This window comes from Myxine glutinosa, chromosome 6 (assembly GCF_964187855.1).
Source record: "Myxine glutinosa chromosome 6, kmMyxGlut1.1, whole genome shotgun sequence".
Taxonomy (NCBI): Eukaryota; Metazoa; Chordata; class Myxini; order Myxiniformes; family Myxinidae; genus Myxine; species Myxine glutinosa.
In genome coordinates, this window is record NC_136266.1 from 107,830,766 (window position 1) to 107,845,420 (window position 14,655).

Consider the following 14,655-nt stretch of genomic DNA (forward strand, 5'->3'; position numbering starts at 1 on the left):
AGTCCCTGCCAATCTGCCTGAATGAATTGCCAGACCCACCGGCTCTGATGCAGCTTGCTGAGAATAGCCAGAGAGATGTTGACTCTTACAAACATATCAGATGAACCCATTGGTGAAGGGGAAACTTTGAGAGGGTGGGGTGAGGGTGGGGGATGCAGAAAGAGGGGACATGAAGTGGAGGGATGCTGAAAAGGGGGGCACACCAAAGGAGTGGGGTTGGAAGAATGCAGGCTTTTAGGATATGTGGCTGAGGGTGCTGACACGGATGGGTTTGACTGAAATAACGTGAAGGAGATTTGATAGAGTGCAAAATACACATGGATTTCTCAAGCTAGACTTCTGGAACTCTGCAAACTGGATTTCTCAAGATTCCCAAATTGGACGAGATAAAGATCATGGGTTGGGTGAAAGGAATTTTTGTTGAAGGCACAGCGAAAGGTGGTTCTGTAGGTATGTATGGTGGAAGGGTAAGTGAGAGGTGGGTTTGCAAAATATGCTTTGTGAAAAAGAAAAGGAATAGATCATGATGAAGAAGAAGGTGGGGTACTCATGAAATAAGGAAGGTGAAGCATCTTAAACTGCTTTTGAAGAAAGAAGCATTTCCTTCAATGAAGATTCAGTTTGGAGATATTGAGAAAAGTGAGAGATAAAGAATGAAGTACAGGTAGAAGGCAGAATGAGATCATGCTTTGGAGTGAAAAATGAAGTTTATTTTTGTTCATTTTTTGTTTGTTTTGAAATGAGGATAACAGGAATAGGATAATTTAAGAGGCAGAAAGGACAAAACTTTCGGAAGAAAATAACCAGAACGAGAAACAACCTCAAAAGTGAGACATATTTTGCTTGCTGGCTATCTGAGGAGTAGGCCTGAACTACAAGAAAACAAATTAGATGACAGCATAACAAAGTATGATTTAACACGGAAAATTGGACGAAAACACAAACGGTAACGCAGGGACTAAAATATAACAGAAAAACACGATAGATCCGGTTTGGAAAACTTTGCTTTGATTGAGGTGGAAGAAGCATTTGCAGATTCGACCTACATGTGGAGCCATCCGGAACTGGCATATATGGGAAGAGAAGAGAACAAAAGTATTGGTATTGTTACGGATTCGTCACTTCCGTTGTTGTGGTTCTCATCCACTGTAAACATTTTTGGTTCCATGTACTATTATTGTTATCGTTTAAGTGAAATAGAGATTACTGTTTTCAAAAGGTAAAAAAAGTTAGTGTTTTAAAAGAAACCGGAAACCAGATCGGGAACCGGATGAAGAAGAGGAAGAAGAAGAGAAAAAAGGAGGCGGAGCGAGTGAGGTCGGAGAAGGAGCCGAGCTGCGTTGAGGTTTTGAGCAAACGCTGGCGAACAGGGGTCACTAGTGAACTTTGGGGTTTCCTGGGAAAGGGATTCCTGCGACAGAGTTGTTATCGCTGTGACAGATAAACCTGCGTGACAGGTTTTGCGGTTGATTCCGAAGAGAATCATTGGAGTGCCGTTTCGTCTCGAGAACGGACCGTTGGCCATTTTGCCTCGCGCTGGATTTTCGCATCGCTCCAGGTTTTTCACCTCGCTTCAACCATTTCACCGCATCCAGACATAACCTGGTGTGTGTGTGTAACGTGGATTTTGAGTGTGAATTTGCGGTTCGCTGATTGGGAGCCGTTGAACGTCCATACCCGAAGGTGTGATTTCCCAGCCGCCTCTTGAGGACACCTTTGCCTATCTTTGGCAGTGTGACTGTCATCCGAGCGGGATTCTGGTCTCGATACAACATCGTTCTGACGATCACTAGAGCGTGGATCGACTTTGGTTTGAAACTGAGACAGAGACATTGGGAATGTTATTTTCGCTCACTTGGAGCACAGTGAGTTATATTGTACGAAACTGATGGTACCATCATAGGAATGATATATTGGTTGTACAATTGATTAATATTGGTATTGTACTGTTATTCTTGTGTGAGCTGAATACAATACTTGTTTGTTGGTAACAATTTGTGTGGTTTCACCATTGATCTTTGACACACAGAATAACACATCTTTCTGCCGTGACTCCTCTCGAGGCTCGGAGGTACAACGTGACCGGGATTTGGAGAGGAGCACGTGACAGAAATTGGGGGCCCGTCCTGGATAGAAATCCCAAACATTCCCAAAATTCCCAAATTTGGAATTTTCTAACATTCCCAAAAATTTTTGTGTGAAGGTTAACAGGTGCTAACTGATAGTCACCATGGTGTTTGACGCAGAAAAGTTTGCGGCGTCCCCTAATGAGGCACAGTTCCAGGCGTTAAAAAGATCGGAACTCATGATATTGGCCAAATATTTTAACTTGGAGGTCCGAGTTAGTATGAAGAAAGCTGAGATTCAGACATTGGTGGTGGAGTCTCTAGTGGGACAAGGAACATGGGAAGATGTAGCCTTGGATTGGTTACCCGAGGAGAAAGGAAATGTGTAGCGCCGGAAAATGGAGATGCAACTGCAGAGCCAGGAAAGGTTAAAAGAGTTGGAATGGAAAGCCGAGGAAAGAAGAACAAAGGAAAGAGCAGAACAGGAATGAGAACTCGAGGAAAGAAGAGCAGAGGAAAGAGCAGAGGAAAGGAGAGCTGAAAAGGAACTCGAGGAGAGAAGAGCAGAGGAAAGGAGAGCTGAAGAAGAAAGAAGAGCAGAGGAAAGGAGAGCCGAAAGGGAGTTAAAGGAACGTGACATGGAGTATCAGAAGGAACTTAAACTCAAGGAGCTGGAATTACTGGGAGAACGGAGTAGTATCCATGCCCGCTAGTTCGACAACTAGTGAGAACTCTTGGGATGTTGGTAGGCATGTGAGGCTGGTTCCACCCTTCAATGAAAAGGAGGTAGCCAAGTTTTTTTTACATTTTGACAAAGTGGCTAAAATGGCCTGTGGGGTCCTGGACTATGTTAGTGCAAAGTGTTCTGGTGGGTAAAGCTCAAGATATATATTCTGCTTTACCGATTGACCAATGTGCAGATTAATGAGATAGTGAAGAAAGCCATTCTCATAGCCTATGAATTGGTCCCTGAAGCTTTCCGGAAAAAAGTCAGGAATGCCAGGAAGAGGGAGAGTGAGACCCATGTGGAGTTTGCTAGAATGAAGGAAACCATGTTTGATAGGTGATGTGACTCGAAGGAGATTGGGAAAGACTTCAACCTGTTACGACAATTGATCTTGGTGGAGGAATTCAAACAGTGTGTCCACGTGGACATTAAAGTACATCTGGATGAGAAGAAAGTACCAGAGTTGTATGAGGCAGCAACAGTGGCAGATGACTATGCCTTGACACACAGGATGGGGTTCCACAAACCTAACTTCCCGCCTAGAGTTAGCAAGGGGAGTTACGGAAAATCAGGTTCGGAGAACAAATTTTCATGGAGGCGGCCTATAGAGGACTATGGGGATAAATCTGATACAGCGACTTTTAGGGGTCAGAAGACTACAGTTCCAAGACAGACTTATCTTCCGGGGGGCCCGAGGCAGACCACGAGTTTTTCCTCTGGGCCTACTTGCGCTTTTTGCAAGAAACCTGGGCATTTGATGTCCCAATGTTACGCCCTGAAAAGGAAAAATCAGGAGTGGAGTCAGGCTAGTACAACTCCAAATGCATTGGCCAATGCGAGAAATCGTCCTTGGAGGACAGTGCCTTGTGAAGGTTCCCATGCCAAAGTTACGGCATCACAGAACGACCTTGTTCAAGAGGGTTACAAACCTTTTATTTCAGAGGGGTTTGTGTCACTGGATGGAGACTTAACGAACCAGAGACCTGTTAGGGTATTGAGGGACACAGGAGCACATCAATCTTTGATGCTTGAGGGCATTTTGCCATTGTCAGAGAAGACGGCAACTGGTGTTAGTGTTCTTTTACAGGGGGTTGGTGGCTATGTTTAAGCTCCTCTTCATGTCATCCATTTGAAGTCTGATTTGGTGTCAGGACCGGTCACCGTAGGTTTACAAGCCACTCTTCCTGTAGAGGGAATATCTTTTATTATCGGGAATGATTTGACTGGTGGTCGAGTTTCTGGTAATCCGATGTTGGTTGAAAAGCCCACTATGGAAAATAACACCGCACAGTTAGAGCAGGAGAATCCGCGTATCTTTCCATCCTGTGCAGTGACTCATGCTATGGGTAGGAAGCGCTCTGAAGAGAAGGAGAAGGAAGGCGATGTGGATTTGGTTTCCTTAGAGGTCTTGGAGGAAAATTCTGAAAGAGGTAATAGGAAAGGGAGTGACATCAAGGAACCTAAGGAAAAGGTGGCATCTGGAATAAAAGAGGAAATGGAGTGTCCATCGGAGACATCTGGGAACGAGGTTGAACAAACGGTGCTGGTCCGAAAGAGACTTGTTGAAGAACAACATGGAGATTTGAAGCTCCGGAGTTTGATTGATAAAGCCGTTACAAAGCAAGAGGCTATGAAGATACCTGTTGGTTACTTCATGAAAGGGGAAATACTAATGAGAAAATGGAGACCACCGGAGGTGCCAGCAAACGACGAGTGGAAAGTTCATTACCAAATTGTGGTGCCACCGCCGTACCGGAAGGAGATATTGAGTTTGGCGCATGAGACACCTTTGGCCAGACACCTTGGAGTGAACAAGACATGTGACAGAATATTGGTACATTTTTTCTGGCCAGGATTGCGACGTGATGTGGCGGAGTTCTGTAAATCTTGCCATTCTTGCCAGCTGGTGGGAAAACCTAATCAGAAAGTCCCATCCGCACCTTTAAAACCAATTCCAGCTTTTGAAGAGCCACTCAGCCGTGTCATTATTGACTGTGTAGGCCCTTTACCTAAAACTAAGGCTGGACATCAGTATTTGCTGACCATGTGCACTTCCACAAGGTTCCCAGAGGCAGTGCCTCTTAGAAAAATTACTGCGGCAGTTATTGCGAAGGCCTTGATTAAATTTTTCACTTTGGTTGGCCTACCTAAGGTCATCCAGTCTGATCAGGGTTCCAATTTCATGTCAACACTTTTTCAGCAAGTGGTACACCTGTTGGGAGTGGAGCAAGTAAGATCAAGTACTTACCATCCTGAGAGCCAAGGGGCCTTGGAAAGGTTTCACCAGACATTGAAGAATATGATCAGAACGTATTGTTTTGAATGTGACAAGGATTGGGATGAAGGAATACCCTTATTGTTGTTTGCTACGAGGGAATCTGTTCAAGAGTCATTGGGATTCAGTCCTTTTGAACTTGTGTTTGGACACGCAGTGCGAGGACCATTGAAATTGGTGAAAGAACAGTGGCTACAGGAGGAGTCACAGTCAACAGTGGTAGAGTATGTGTCAACGGTTAGGCACAGATTGGCAAAGGCTTGTGAAGTTGCGAGAAGAAACTTGAAAGTGACACAGGATAAAATGAAAGTGAGACATGACAAGAAATCTCAGATAAGAAATTTCAGTCCTGAGGACCGAGTGTTAGTGTTGCTTCCTGTTCCAGGTCAGCCACTACAGGCTAGATATTTCGGTCCCTATGCAATCGAAAGGAGGGTTAATGAAACAGATTACGTGGTGACAACTCCCGACCGACGGAAAAAGTGGCAGCTGTGTCATGTCAACCGACTGAAGAAATATTATGAGAGGAAGCCTGTGGAGAAAATGGTTCCTGTCTCACCTGTCTCACCTGCAGTCGGGGTGCAAGAGAATCCAGAGGTTGAGGCCGGTGTGAAGTTTGATAACTTTGATGACCAGGCTTGTCCCAGATTGACGAACTCGGAAGTGTTGAGTCATTTAGATGAGAAATTAGGTCATTTGACGAGGGAACAACAAGGACAACTATCCAGCCTAATTTTTGAGTTTGCACATTTGTTCACAGATGTACTTGGTCGTACTGACTTGGTATATCATGATATTGAGGTGGGTGAAGCCACTCCTGTGAAACAACACCCCTATCGGATGAACTCTGTGAAGATGGAGTATCTTCGGAAGGAGGTTCAGTATATGTTGGAGAATGACATCATCGAACCAAGCAGCAGTGAATGGAGCTCACCATGTGTGTTGTTTCCAAAACCCGATGGCAGTTTTCGCTGTTGTACGGATTTAAAATGGGTTAATGCAGTGACCAAGACCGACTTATATCCCATCCCGAGGATTGATGACTGTATTGATAGAATAGGCCCAGCTAAATTTGTAACTAAATTTGACTTGCTGAAAGGGTATTGGCAGATTCCTCTTACTGATAGAGCCAAGGAAATCTCGGCTTTAGTCACACCAAATGGGTTGTATCAGTACAAGGTTCTTCCCTTTGGATTGAAAAACGGGCCTGCTACATTTAAACGCCCGATTAATAAGCTTATTGCAGACCTTGAGGGGGTGGAGGTTTATCTGGATGATGTCATCATACACACCATGACCATGGAAGATCATATTAAACAAATTCATGCATTTTTCAAGAAACTGACCGAGGCAGGGTTGACCATCAACTTATCTAAGAGTGAGTTTGTAAAAGCACAGGTGGTGTTCCTAGGCCATGTAGTAGGTCAGGGTCAGGTGCAACCGGTGACAGCCAAGATAGAAGCCATTGATCGCTTCCAAGTTCCAAAAGGGAAGAAGGAGCTTATGAGACTCTTGGGTATGGCTGGTTGGTACCGGCAGTTCTGCAGGAATTTTTCTGATGTGGTAGCCCCTTTAACGAATTTGCTGAGGAAAGAGACCAAGTTTCTTTGGGATGACAAATGTCAGGCTGCCTTTGCCCGCGTCAAAGCAATATTAATGAGCTCTCCTGTCCTAGCAGCCCCGGATTTTCAAGAACCATTCAAGTTGGCCATTGATGCAAGTGATGTGGGGGCTGGGGCAGTTCTATTACAGGAAGATGAGGATGGAGTGGATCACCCGGTGTGCTACTATTCCAAAAAGTTTAACAAACAACAGGCAAATTATGCCACCGTGGAAAAAGAGACCCTTGCTCTCCTGCTCGTGCTTCAGCATTATGAGGTGTATCTAGGAACTACTACCTTTCCAATAAAAGTCTTCACTGATCACAACCCCTTAACCTTCATTCAAAAAATGAAAAATAAAAATCAGAGGTTGATGAGATGGAGTTTGGCTTTGCAGGAGTTCAACTTGGAAATTGAGCATGTAAAGCGCAGGGACAATGTCGTTGCTGATGCTTTATCCAGAGTGAACTAACTTTGGAAATTCCTGTAGGTTGTGTGGAAGTTTTGTTGCTTTATTTTGGGGAATATTAATTAATGTTGCTCACGTGAATTGATCATTTGGGGGTGAGTTTTACTTTTGTTTGTTAAAAGAGTTTTTGCATGCAAAGAAAGTTTTCACTATGTTCCAACTTTCTTTCTTGAGCGGGGGGAAGTGTTACGGATTCGTCACTTCCGTTGTGGTTCTCATCCACTGCAAACATTTTTGGTTCCATGTACTATTATTGTTATCGTTTTAAGTGAAATAGAGATTACTGTTTTCAAAAGGTAAAAAAAGTTAGTGTTTTAAAATAAACCGGAAACCGGATCGGGAACCGGACGAAGAAGAAGAGGAAGAAGAAGAGAAAAAAGGAGGCGGAGCGAGTGAGGTCGGAGAAGGAGCCGAGCTGCATTGAGGTTTTCAGCAAACCCTGGCGAACGAGGGGTCACTAGCGAACTTTGGGGTTTCCTGGGAAAGGGATTCCTGCAACAGAGTTGTTATCGCTGTGACAGATAAACCTGCGTGACAGGTTTTGCAGTTGATTCCGAAGAGAATCATTGGAGTGCCGTTACGTCTCGAGAACAGACCGTTGGCCATTTTGCCTCGCGCTGGATTTTCGCATCGCTCCAGGTTTTTCACCTCACTTCAACCATTTCACCGCATCCAGACGTTAACCTGGTGTGTGTGTGTAACGTGGATTTTGAGTGTGAATTTGCAGTTCGCCGATTGTGAGCCGTTGAACGTCCATACCCGAAGGTGTGATTTCCCAGCCGCCTCTTGAGGACACTTTTGCCTATCTTTGGCAGTGTGACTGTCAACCGAGCGGGATTCTGGTCTCGATACAACATCGCTCTGACGATCACTAGAGCGTGGATCGACTTTGGTTTGAAGCTGGGACAGAGACATTAGGAATGTTATTTTCGTTCACTTGGAGCACAGTGAGTTATATTGTACGAAACTGATGGTACCATCATAGGAATGATATATTGGTTGTACAATTGATTAATATTGTTATTGTACTGTTATTCTTGTGTGACCTTAATACAATACTTGTTTGTTGGTAACAATTGGTGTAGTTTCACCATTGATCTTTGGCATACAGAATAACACATCTTTCTGCCGTGACTCCTCTCGGGGCTCGGAGGTACAACGTGACCGGGATTTGGGGAGGAGCACGTAACAGTATGTTGAAATGTGGGATAATTAGGAAACATTAACAGTGAGAGGCATACTCTTGATACACTGAAAGCACCAAACCTGCAAACGTTATTGCAATGAGGAAATCTAAACCTGCTTTTGTGCGTTGGAATTTTCAATAACTATAACGAGATCCCATGCCTTTGCAACAGAGATGAAGCTGAAATGGAATATTTGAAAATTGCACAAGATCTCAACATGTATGGAGTAAACTACTTTCCCATAAAGGTAAGATAGCATGTCCAATAATCGTTCATTTCTCGTTTTTGCCTTTTCGTACTTGAGCTTGTGAGTTTGTAATCTAGTCCGCTCATGCCTGTCATTGGAACTCTGATGACAGCATCTGGTCAGAGCATGGATACTGATCTCTCCTAATGTCCATATCCTGCTTTTGTAATACCTGGACAAGTTCCTTTGTGAGTCTTGCATCACTAAAATAAAAAAAGGAATCTACACACACTAACCTGTGCTTCAGATGCTGCTAAACTGATGTAACTCATGTTTAAGAAGTGCATGGAAAGGAAGGAAGAGTGGAAGGTCTTTCATAGTTTGTGTGGATTACTTCCTGTTATTTTTGCCAGATGGAAAGATGTCCATGCATCCCAGGCATCCGAGTGGACTTGTTAGTAACAAAGGTTATCATCAGTTACATGTGACCCTTTTTTATATTGATAACTAATATTGCCTTCAATGCAACATGCCCCCCCCTCCCACAAGGATAAGAAATCTTTGGACGTTTTGCTTGGGGTTGATGCCCTGGGATTGAAGATTTACGATCCTAGTGACCGTCAGAATGCCAAGGAGTCCTTTCCTTGGAGTGGCATAAAGAATGTGCAGTACAGCGACAAAGAGGTATCACACGGGTGGTACTAGGAAGCTTGCTTTTCACTCTGAGTGAATTTAATGCTGGCTTTTATCTTTTTACATTGACTGATAACTTGCTACTTCCTGCAGTTTACAATCAAGCCACTGGATAAGAGTGCAGAAGTTTTCAAATTTTATTCTTCCAAGCAGCGAGTGAATAAGTTGGTAAGTTGTTGGTGTTTTTTTTATTTATCCACTTGCATTGCACCCTTTTTCCACTCTATGTACATACAGCAGGAGGAGTTCACTTAAGGTTAAGATGTCCACATATTGTGAAATATACAACCAAGCCTTAGTCAAGTCAATGTAATCATCTTTTATTTTTCAATTGACAATATTTAGCTAAAACAGAGATATTGTCCTCAATATTGATGAATATAAGCTTGTGCCGGTCAAGAGTGAAGTGTCAGTTTCCTACTTGTACATTGTTAGCTCATATAGTCCACTGTCTCTATTTAAAGATGTCCATAAGCTCCATTCTCCATGGATTTCGCCTTGCAAAGTCATCAATGATGCCATTCATATCCAAGTCCACACCATTGTGAATGTGCGTTAGTAGCAATCCATTCATCCGATCTTCACACATTGTTATGTGCATGTAAGTCTCAAGACGTCTCAGTCCGCTAATGGACCGCTCACACTCACATGATGTTACGGGCATCGTGCAGAAGAGACGCATCAGGCAGTGGATGTTGGGGAAGAATGATTTGTCTGTCTGTTTGAGGGTTTTTGCTGTTGTGTTTGGGACCTCTGATGCCGACTTGCCTTTCCACTTTATCTGCCAGCTGTGCTCCTCTGTCTCAACTGCTATTGGTGATGGCAGGTTATTTGGTAGAAGTCCACTCGTTCACTAATGACTTCTGTGTCAACTGTCCCAAACGAGCAGATCACAGACGAGATGAGATGCAGTGCCTGCGTGACCCGTCTGGTATGCTCAGTGAAGCAGGGCTGTAGTTCGACGAGCAAGTGGTCGACTAGTGGAATGGTCAGGTTACGTTTGAAGTATTCTTCTGCTGTATGTGCTGGGTTATTGGTACGGTACTGCATCCGTCCGGCGCTACGGGGAATGGACGGCATCACGCCTACATCTTCGGCCAGTTTACTCGCCTCTGTGGACCATTTTTCATTGAAGGTTCTGACATCCTGAAGACTCTTGGTGGCATAGTCAATCTGCCTATATGCCTTGACCATGTCAACATCTCTACCCTGCAAACCAACTGACAAAGCCTTGCTGTAAGCCATTAGTGATATGGAATTGTGTCAGTCCCAAGTGGTAGGATCTTGCGTCTTTCAGGGTGTCTCGGTTCCAGTTGTGCACATTGTCCCCATAGATGTCCTCCAGGCATTGCACCACTGACAGGTACAGCATACGAAATAAAGTCGTGGCCAAATATATTGACACCCTTGCAATTTTTTTCAAATAACTGACAATTTTCTCGAAAAATAAGTTGAAATTGACAAAAGTATTTCATCTCCACAATTCTTTATTTCACTGCCAATATTACAGAACCTTTGTTTTTTGGATTCAGAACTTAATATACCCTTTTAAATCAGAAAATAAAAAGAAATGGCATTGACAAAATTATTGACACCAAAGACTTAATATTTGGAAGCACAGCCTTTGGACAAAATAATGCAGTTAGGTGCTTCCTGTAGCCATTTTTGAGCTTCCTACACCTCTCTACTGGCAGTTTCTCCCACTCTTCTTGTGCAAACTGCTCAAGTTCTCCCAGATTTGAAGGGTACCTTCTCCCAACTGCTGTTTTCAGATCTCCCCACAAGTGTTCAATGGGATTTAGATCTGGACTCATGGCTAACCACTTCAGAACAGTCCAGCATTTTGTCTTGAACCGTTCCTGGGTGCTTTTTCAAGTGTGTTTGGGGTCATTGTCCTGCTGCAAGACCCATGACCTTCGACGGAGACCCAGCTTTCTGACACTGGGTTGAACATTGCGCTCCAAAATGCCTTGGTAATCTCCTGATTTCATGATGCCATGCACACATTCAGGCACCCAGTGCCAGGGGCAGCACAGGAACCCCAAAACATCACTGAACCCCCTCCATTTTTTACTATGGGAAGGTGTTCTTTTCTTTGAAGGTTTCATCTTGTTTTCTGTAAACATAGAGATGAATGTGCTTTACCAAAAAGCTCTAATTTGGTCTCATCTGTCCACAGGAGATTCTCCCAGAAGGATTTTTGCTTGTTCAGGTGTGTTGTGGCAAACTACAGTCGCGCTTTCTTATGTCTCTCTCTCAGCAGTGGGGCCATCCTGGGTCTACTCCTACAGAACCCCCTTTCATTGAGTTGGTGACTGATGTTGCGAGTTGAAACTGTCGTACATTGTGTCTGAAGGTCAGCTTGAATCTGTTTGGCAGTTGATCGAGGTGCTTTCTCCACCATTCGAACAATCCTTCACTGCAATCTTTGATCAAGTTTTCTGTTGCGGCCACGTCCAGGGAGGTTGGTTACAGTGCCATGGGCCTTCAACTTCCTGATAACATTTCGTATGTCGGACACAGGAACATCAAGGTCTCTGAAGATGGACTTGTAGCCTTGAGATTGTCCATGCTTGGCTACAATCTTGTGTCTGACCTCCTCAGACAATTCTCTGGTTTTCTTTCTTTTCTCCATGCTCATTGCGGTACAAACAGTGACACAAAACAGCAGAATGACTCCTTTTCTCTATTCAAACTGGTTGAATGAATGATTTTTATATTGCAGGCACCTGCAACTCACTTCAGGTGAGTTCAATTCCAAAGTAAAGGAGAATCACCTGCTTAAAATCTAATTATTTCTAACAACTTATCATTCTACTCTGGACATGCTGCTTATGCTGTCTCAACAATGTATGGAGGCCCCCAACGCCAAACAGGAAATCAGAGCTGTCTCCCTTGACATAACACGTGCCTTCGATACGGTCTGGCACCCCACTCTGCTCACCAAACTCTCCTCCTTTGGTATCCATGGAAATCTCCATGCATGGCTGGCGGACTTCCTCTCCAGTCAAAGGGAACATGTGGCCCTGAATGGAATTCTCTCATCTCCCCTTCCTGTTCAGGCTGGAGTTCCTCAAGGCAGTGTTCTGGGCCCTGTGCTTTTTTTTGGTATTCATCAATGATCTTTCTGACTCTGGAAAATCCTGTCTATCTCTTTGCTGATGACTCCACTCTCTGCCGCTCCATATCTCAACCCTCAGATCGGCAGGTAGCAGCCTCTTCACTCTGCAGTCCTTGAACAATATCACAAACTGGTCAAACAAGTGGAACATGTCTATCAATCCTGACAAATCCCACACTCTCATTCTGTCTCTCCGAAAAGACCGACTGGACAACCCTCCCATCTACTTTCTCAACAATCCTCTTCAAGAGGTTCTGTCACTCAAGCTTTTGGGCCTCACTATCAGCCATGATCTTTCCTGGGAAAACCACATTTCCAAGCTGGCCTCCAAAGCCAGTCGCCGACTGGGCATCCTCCGTCATGCGAAGTCCACCCTTGGCACCTCTGAGCTCCTCACCACATACAAGGCTTCCATCCGAAGCTTGATGGAATACTGCTCTCCCCTCTGGGCTGGTGCTCCTGCCTCACACCTAGCTCGGCTTCACGCTGTGGAAACCAATAGTTTCAGAATCATTGGAATCTCCTGTGATGAAGCTAACTCCGAGGGCCTTTCACTCTCTCACCGCAGGCAGGTAGGTGGTCTTTCTGTCGTCTACCGACTCCTCTCTGGCCTAGCTCCCCCAGCTCTGTCTGTGCTGTATCCCCCAAATATTCCTGCAGGACACACAATAACTGCCAGCAACCCTCCTCTTGTGAAACTGCCAAAATCAAGACTCTCTGCTGACCTTCACTCTTTTATTACTCTTTTTCCCCGCCTCTGGGACAAACTCCCACACTCTCTTCAATCCCACTCCTCCCTCCAGGTCTTTAAAACAGCTGTTCGCCGCCATCTGTTATCTTCCCCTATGCAAAACCTTGATCTTTTCTACCCCAGTTAATACACTCCAAATCCACCTCTTTCAATCTCCGACTTCATTCCTGAAATTCCTAGTTGTGTCAATTTATTTTATACCATGTACCCCTTTCCTCCTCCCAGCCCCCACCTCCCCCCCCCCCAGCCCTCTACCTTCCACAGATCTCCCGATGTTCCTGTTCTCTTCTGTTGTGCTTGTGTGCTTCCCTCTCTCTCCCCATCTTGTCTCCCCCTCCCTTTATTGTTTTATGTGTCCGTTTATGTTTTTTTGTGTTTTATGTGCTGTGTGTTTAATGTGCTCGCTCTTACACGAGCCTTGATGCTGTATACAAATATATATATATATATTTTTTTGTTGTTGTTGTTAAGTGCTAATAATATTGTCTGGGCCATTTTAGCATTTAATTTATGTGTGGAATAAGCTAAGATTTAGTAATTTTTTCAGCTTTTTTTGTTTTGTACCACTGCAAACCAAAGAAATACATCTGTGGATACCAAGTTTGTTTTTAATCTCAACAATTGTCTGGAAGAAATGGTGCATTATTTGAAAAAAGTGCAAGGGTGCCAATATTTTTGGCCACGACTGTACCTCAAATGCGTCATGACATTCTACCCACCGTGTCAGACACATCTTTCAACTTCACGCGGCTCTGGTTGGTATTTGAGTTGAATGACTGCTCATCTATCACTTTCTCCAGTGCACCCTGTCGCTTTGGAGAGTTATTAAAGAATCTCGCAACACCATCCACCAAGTCCATCATGCTTTGCACGATCCGAATGTTGAGGCTTTTCACCATGCATAGATTCAGGATGTGTGAGGCACAGTGACTGAATGTGGCCTTGAAATATAAGTTGAGGATTCAGCTGGACACCCCTTTCATTTTGCCTGCCATAGCACCGGCACCATCATAAGCCTGACCTCTGCAGTTCTCCATATTGAGTCCCCAAGCATCTTGTACCTATATGGTGTTTGAGAGTGTCTCTCCATCTGTCCCTTCCTCACAAGCCACGAACGCCATGAACTCTTTTCGAATGTCATCATTTCTGTCCACAAATCTGATGACAACAGACATTTGCTCCTTGTTTGCTGCATCAGCAACGTTGTCAGCTGATATGGTGAAAAACATGGCCTCACAAATCTCTGCCAACAGATTAGCTCTAATGTGGTCCCTGCACAACTCTATCAGTTTGTTTTTGAGTAGTCTTTGATCTGTATGTGCAGTTCTGGCTCGATGTTTTAAAGTGTTGTTCTAACACTTTGTTCCCTGCATCCACCCGAAATTGGAGTAGTGCTTGGAAATTTATTGGGTTGCAATGTTCAACATTCAAGTACTTTGTGTCATCCCGGTGGCCATGGAGAAGGATATGCTGTCGTGCACAGAAGATGAGTGTCTTGAGAATGGACGTGAGCTTGTCTCTGTTCTCTGCAACATGAACTGCTGCTTACTGAATATTAGGCCTTACTGAATAATACGG

The 14,655-nt window shown here is 44.2% G+C and overlaps 1 protein-coding gene across 2 annotated transcripts in view; it reads left to right on the forward strand.

The window, feature by feature from the left end:
* The window catches only part of NF2 (NF2, moesin-ezrin-radixin like (MERLIN) tumor suppressor), a 59,438-nt gene that overhangs the window by 24,231 nt on the left and 20,552 nt on the right, over window positions 1-14,655 (forward strand). For both annotated transcript variants that reach the window (XM_068120797.2, XM_068120798.2), the window contains exons 7-9: window positions 8,497-8,572; window positions 9,062-9,196; window positions 9,299-9,373. In XM_068120797.2, coding sequence (XP_067976898.1) covers window positions 8,497-8,572; window positions 9,062-9,196; window positions 9,299-9,373 — 286 coding nt within the window. The remainder of the gene's footprint in view (window positions 1-8,496; window positions 8,573-9,061; window positions 9,197-9,298; window positions 9,374-14,655) is intronic.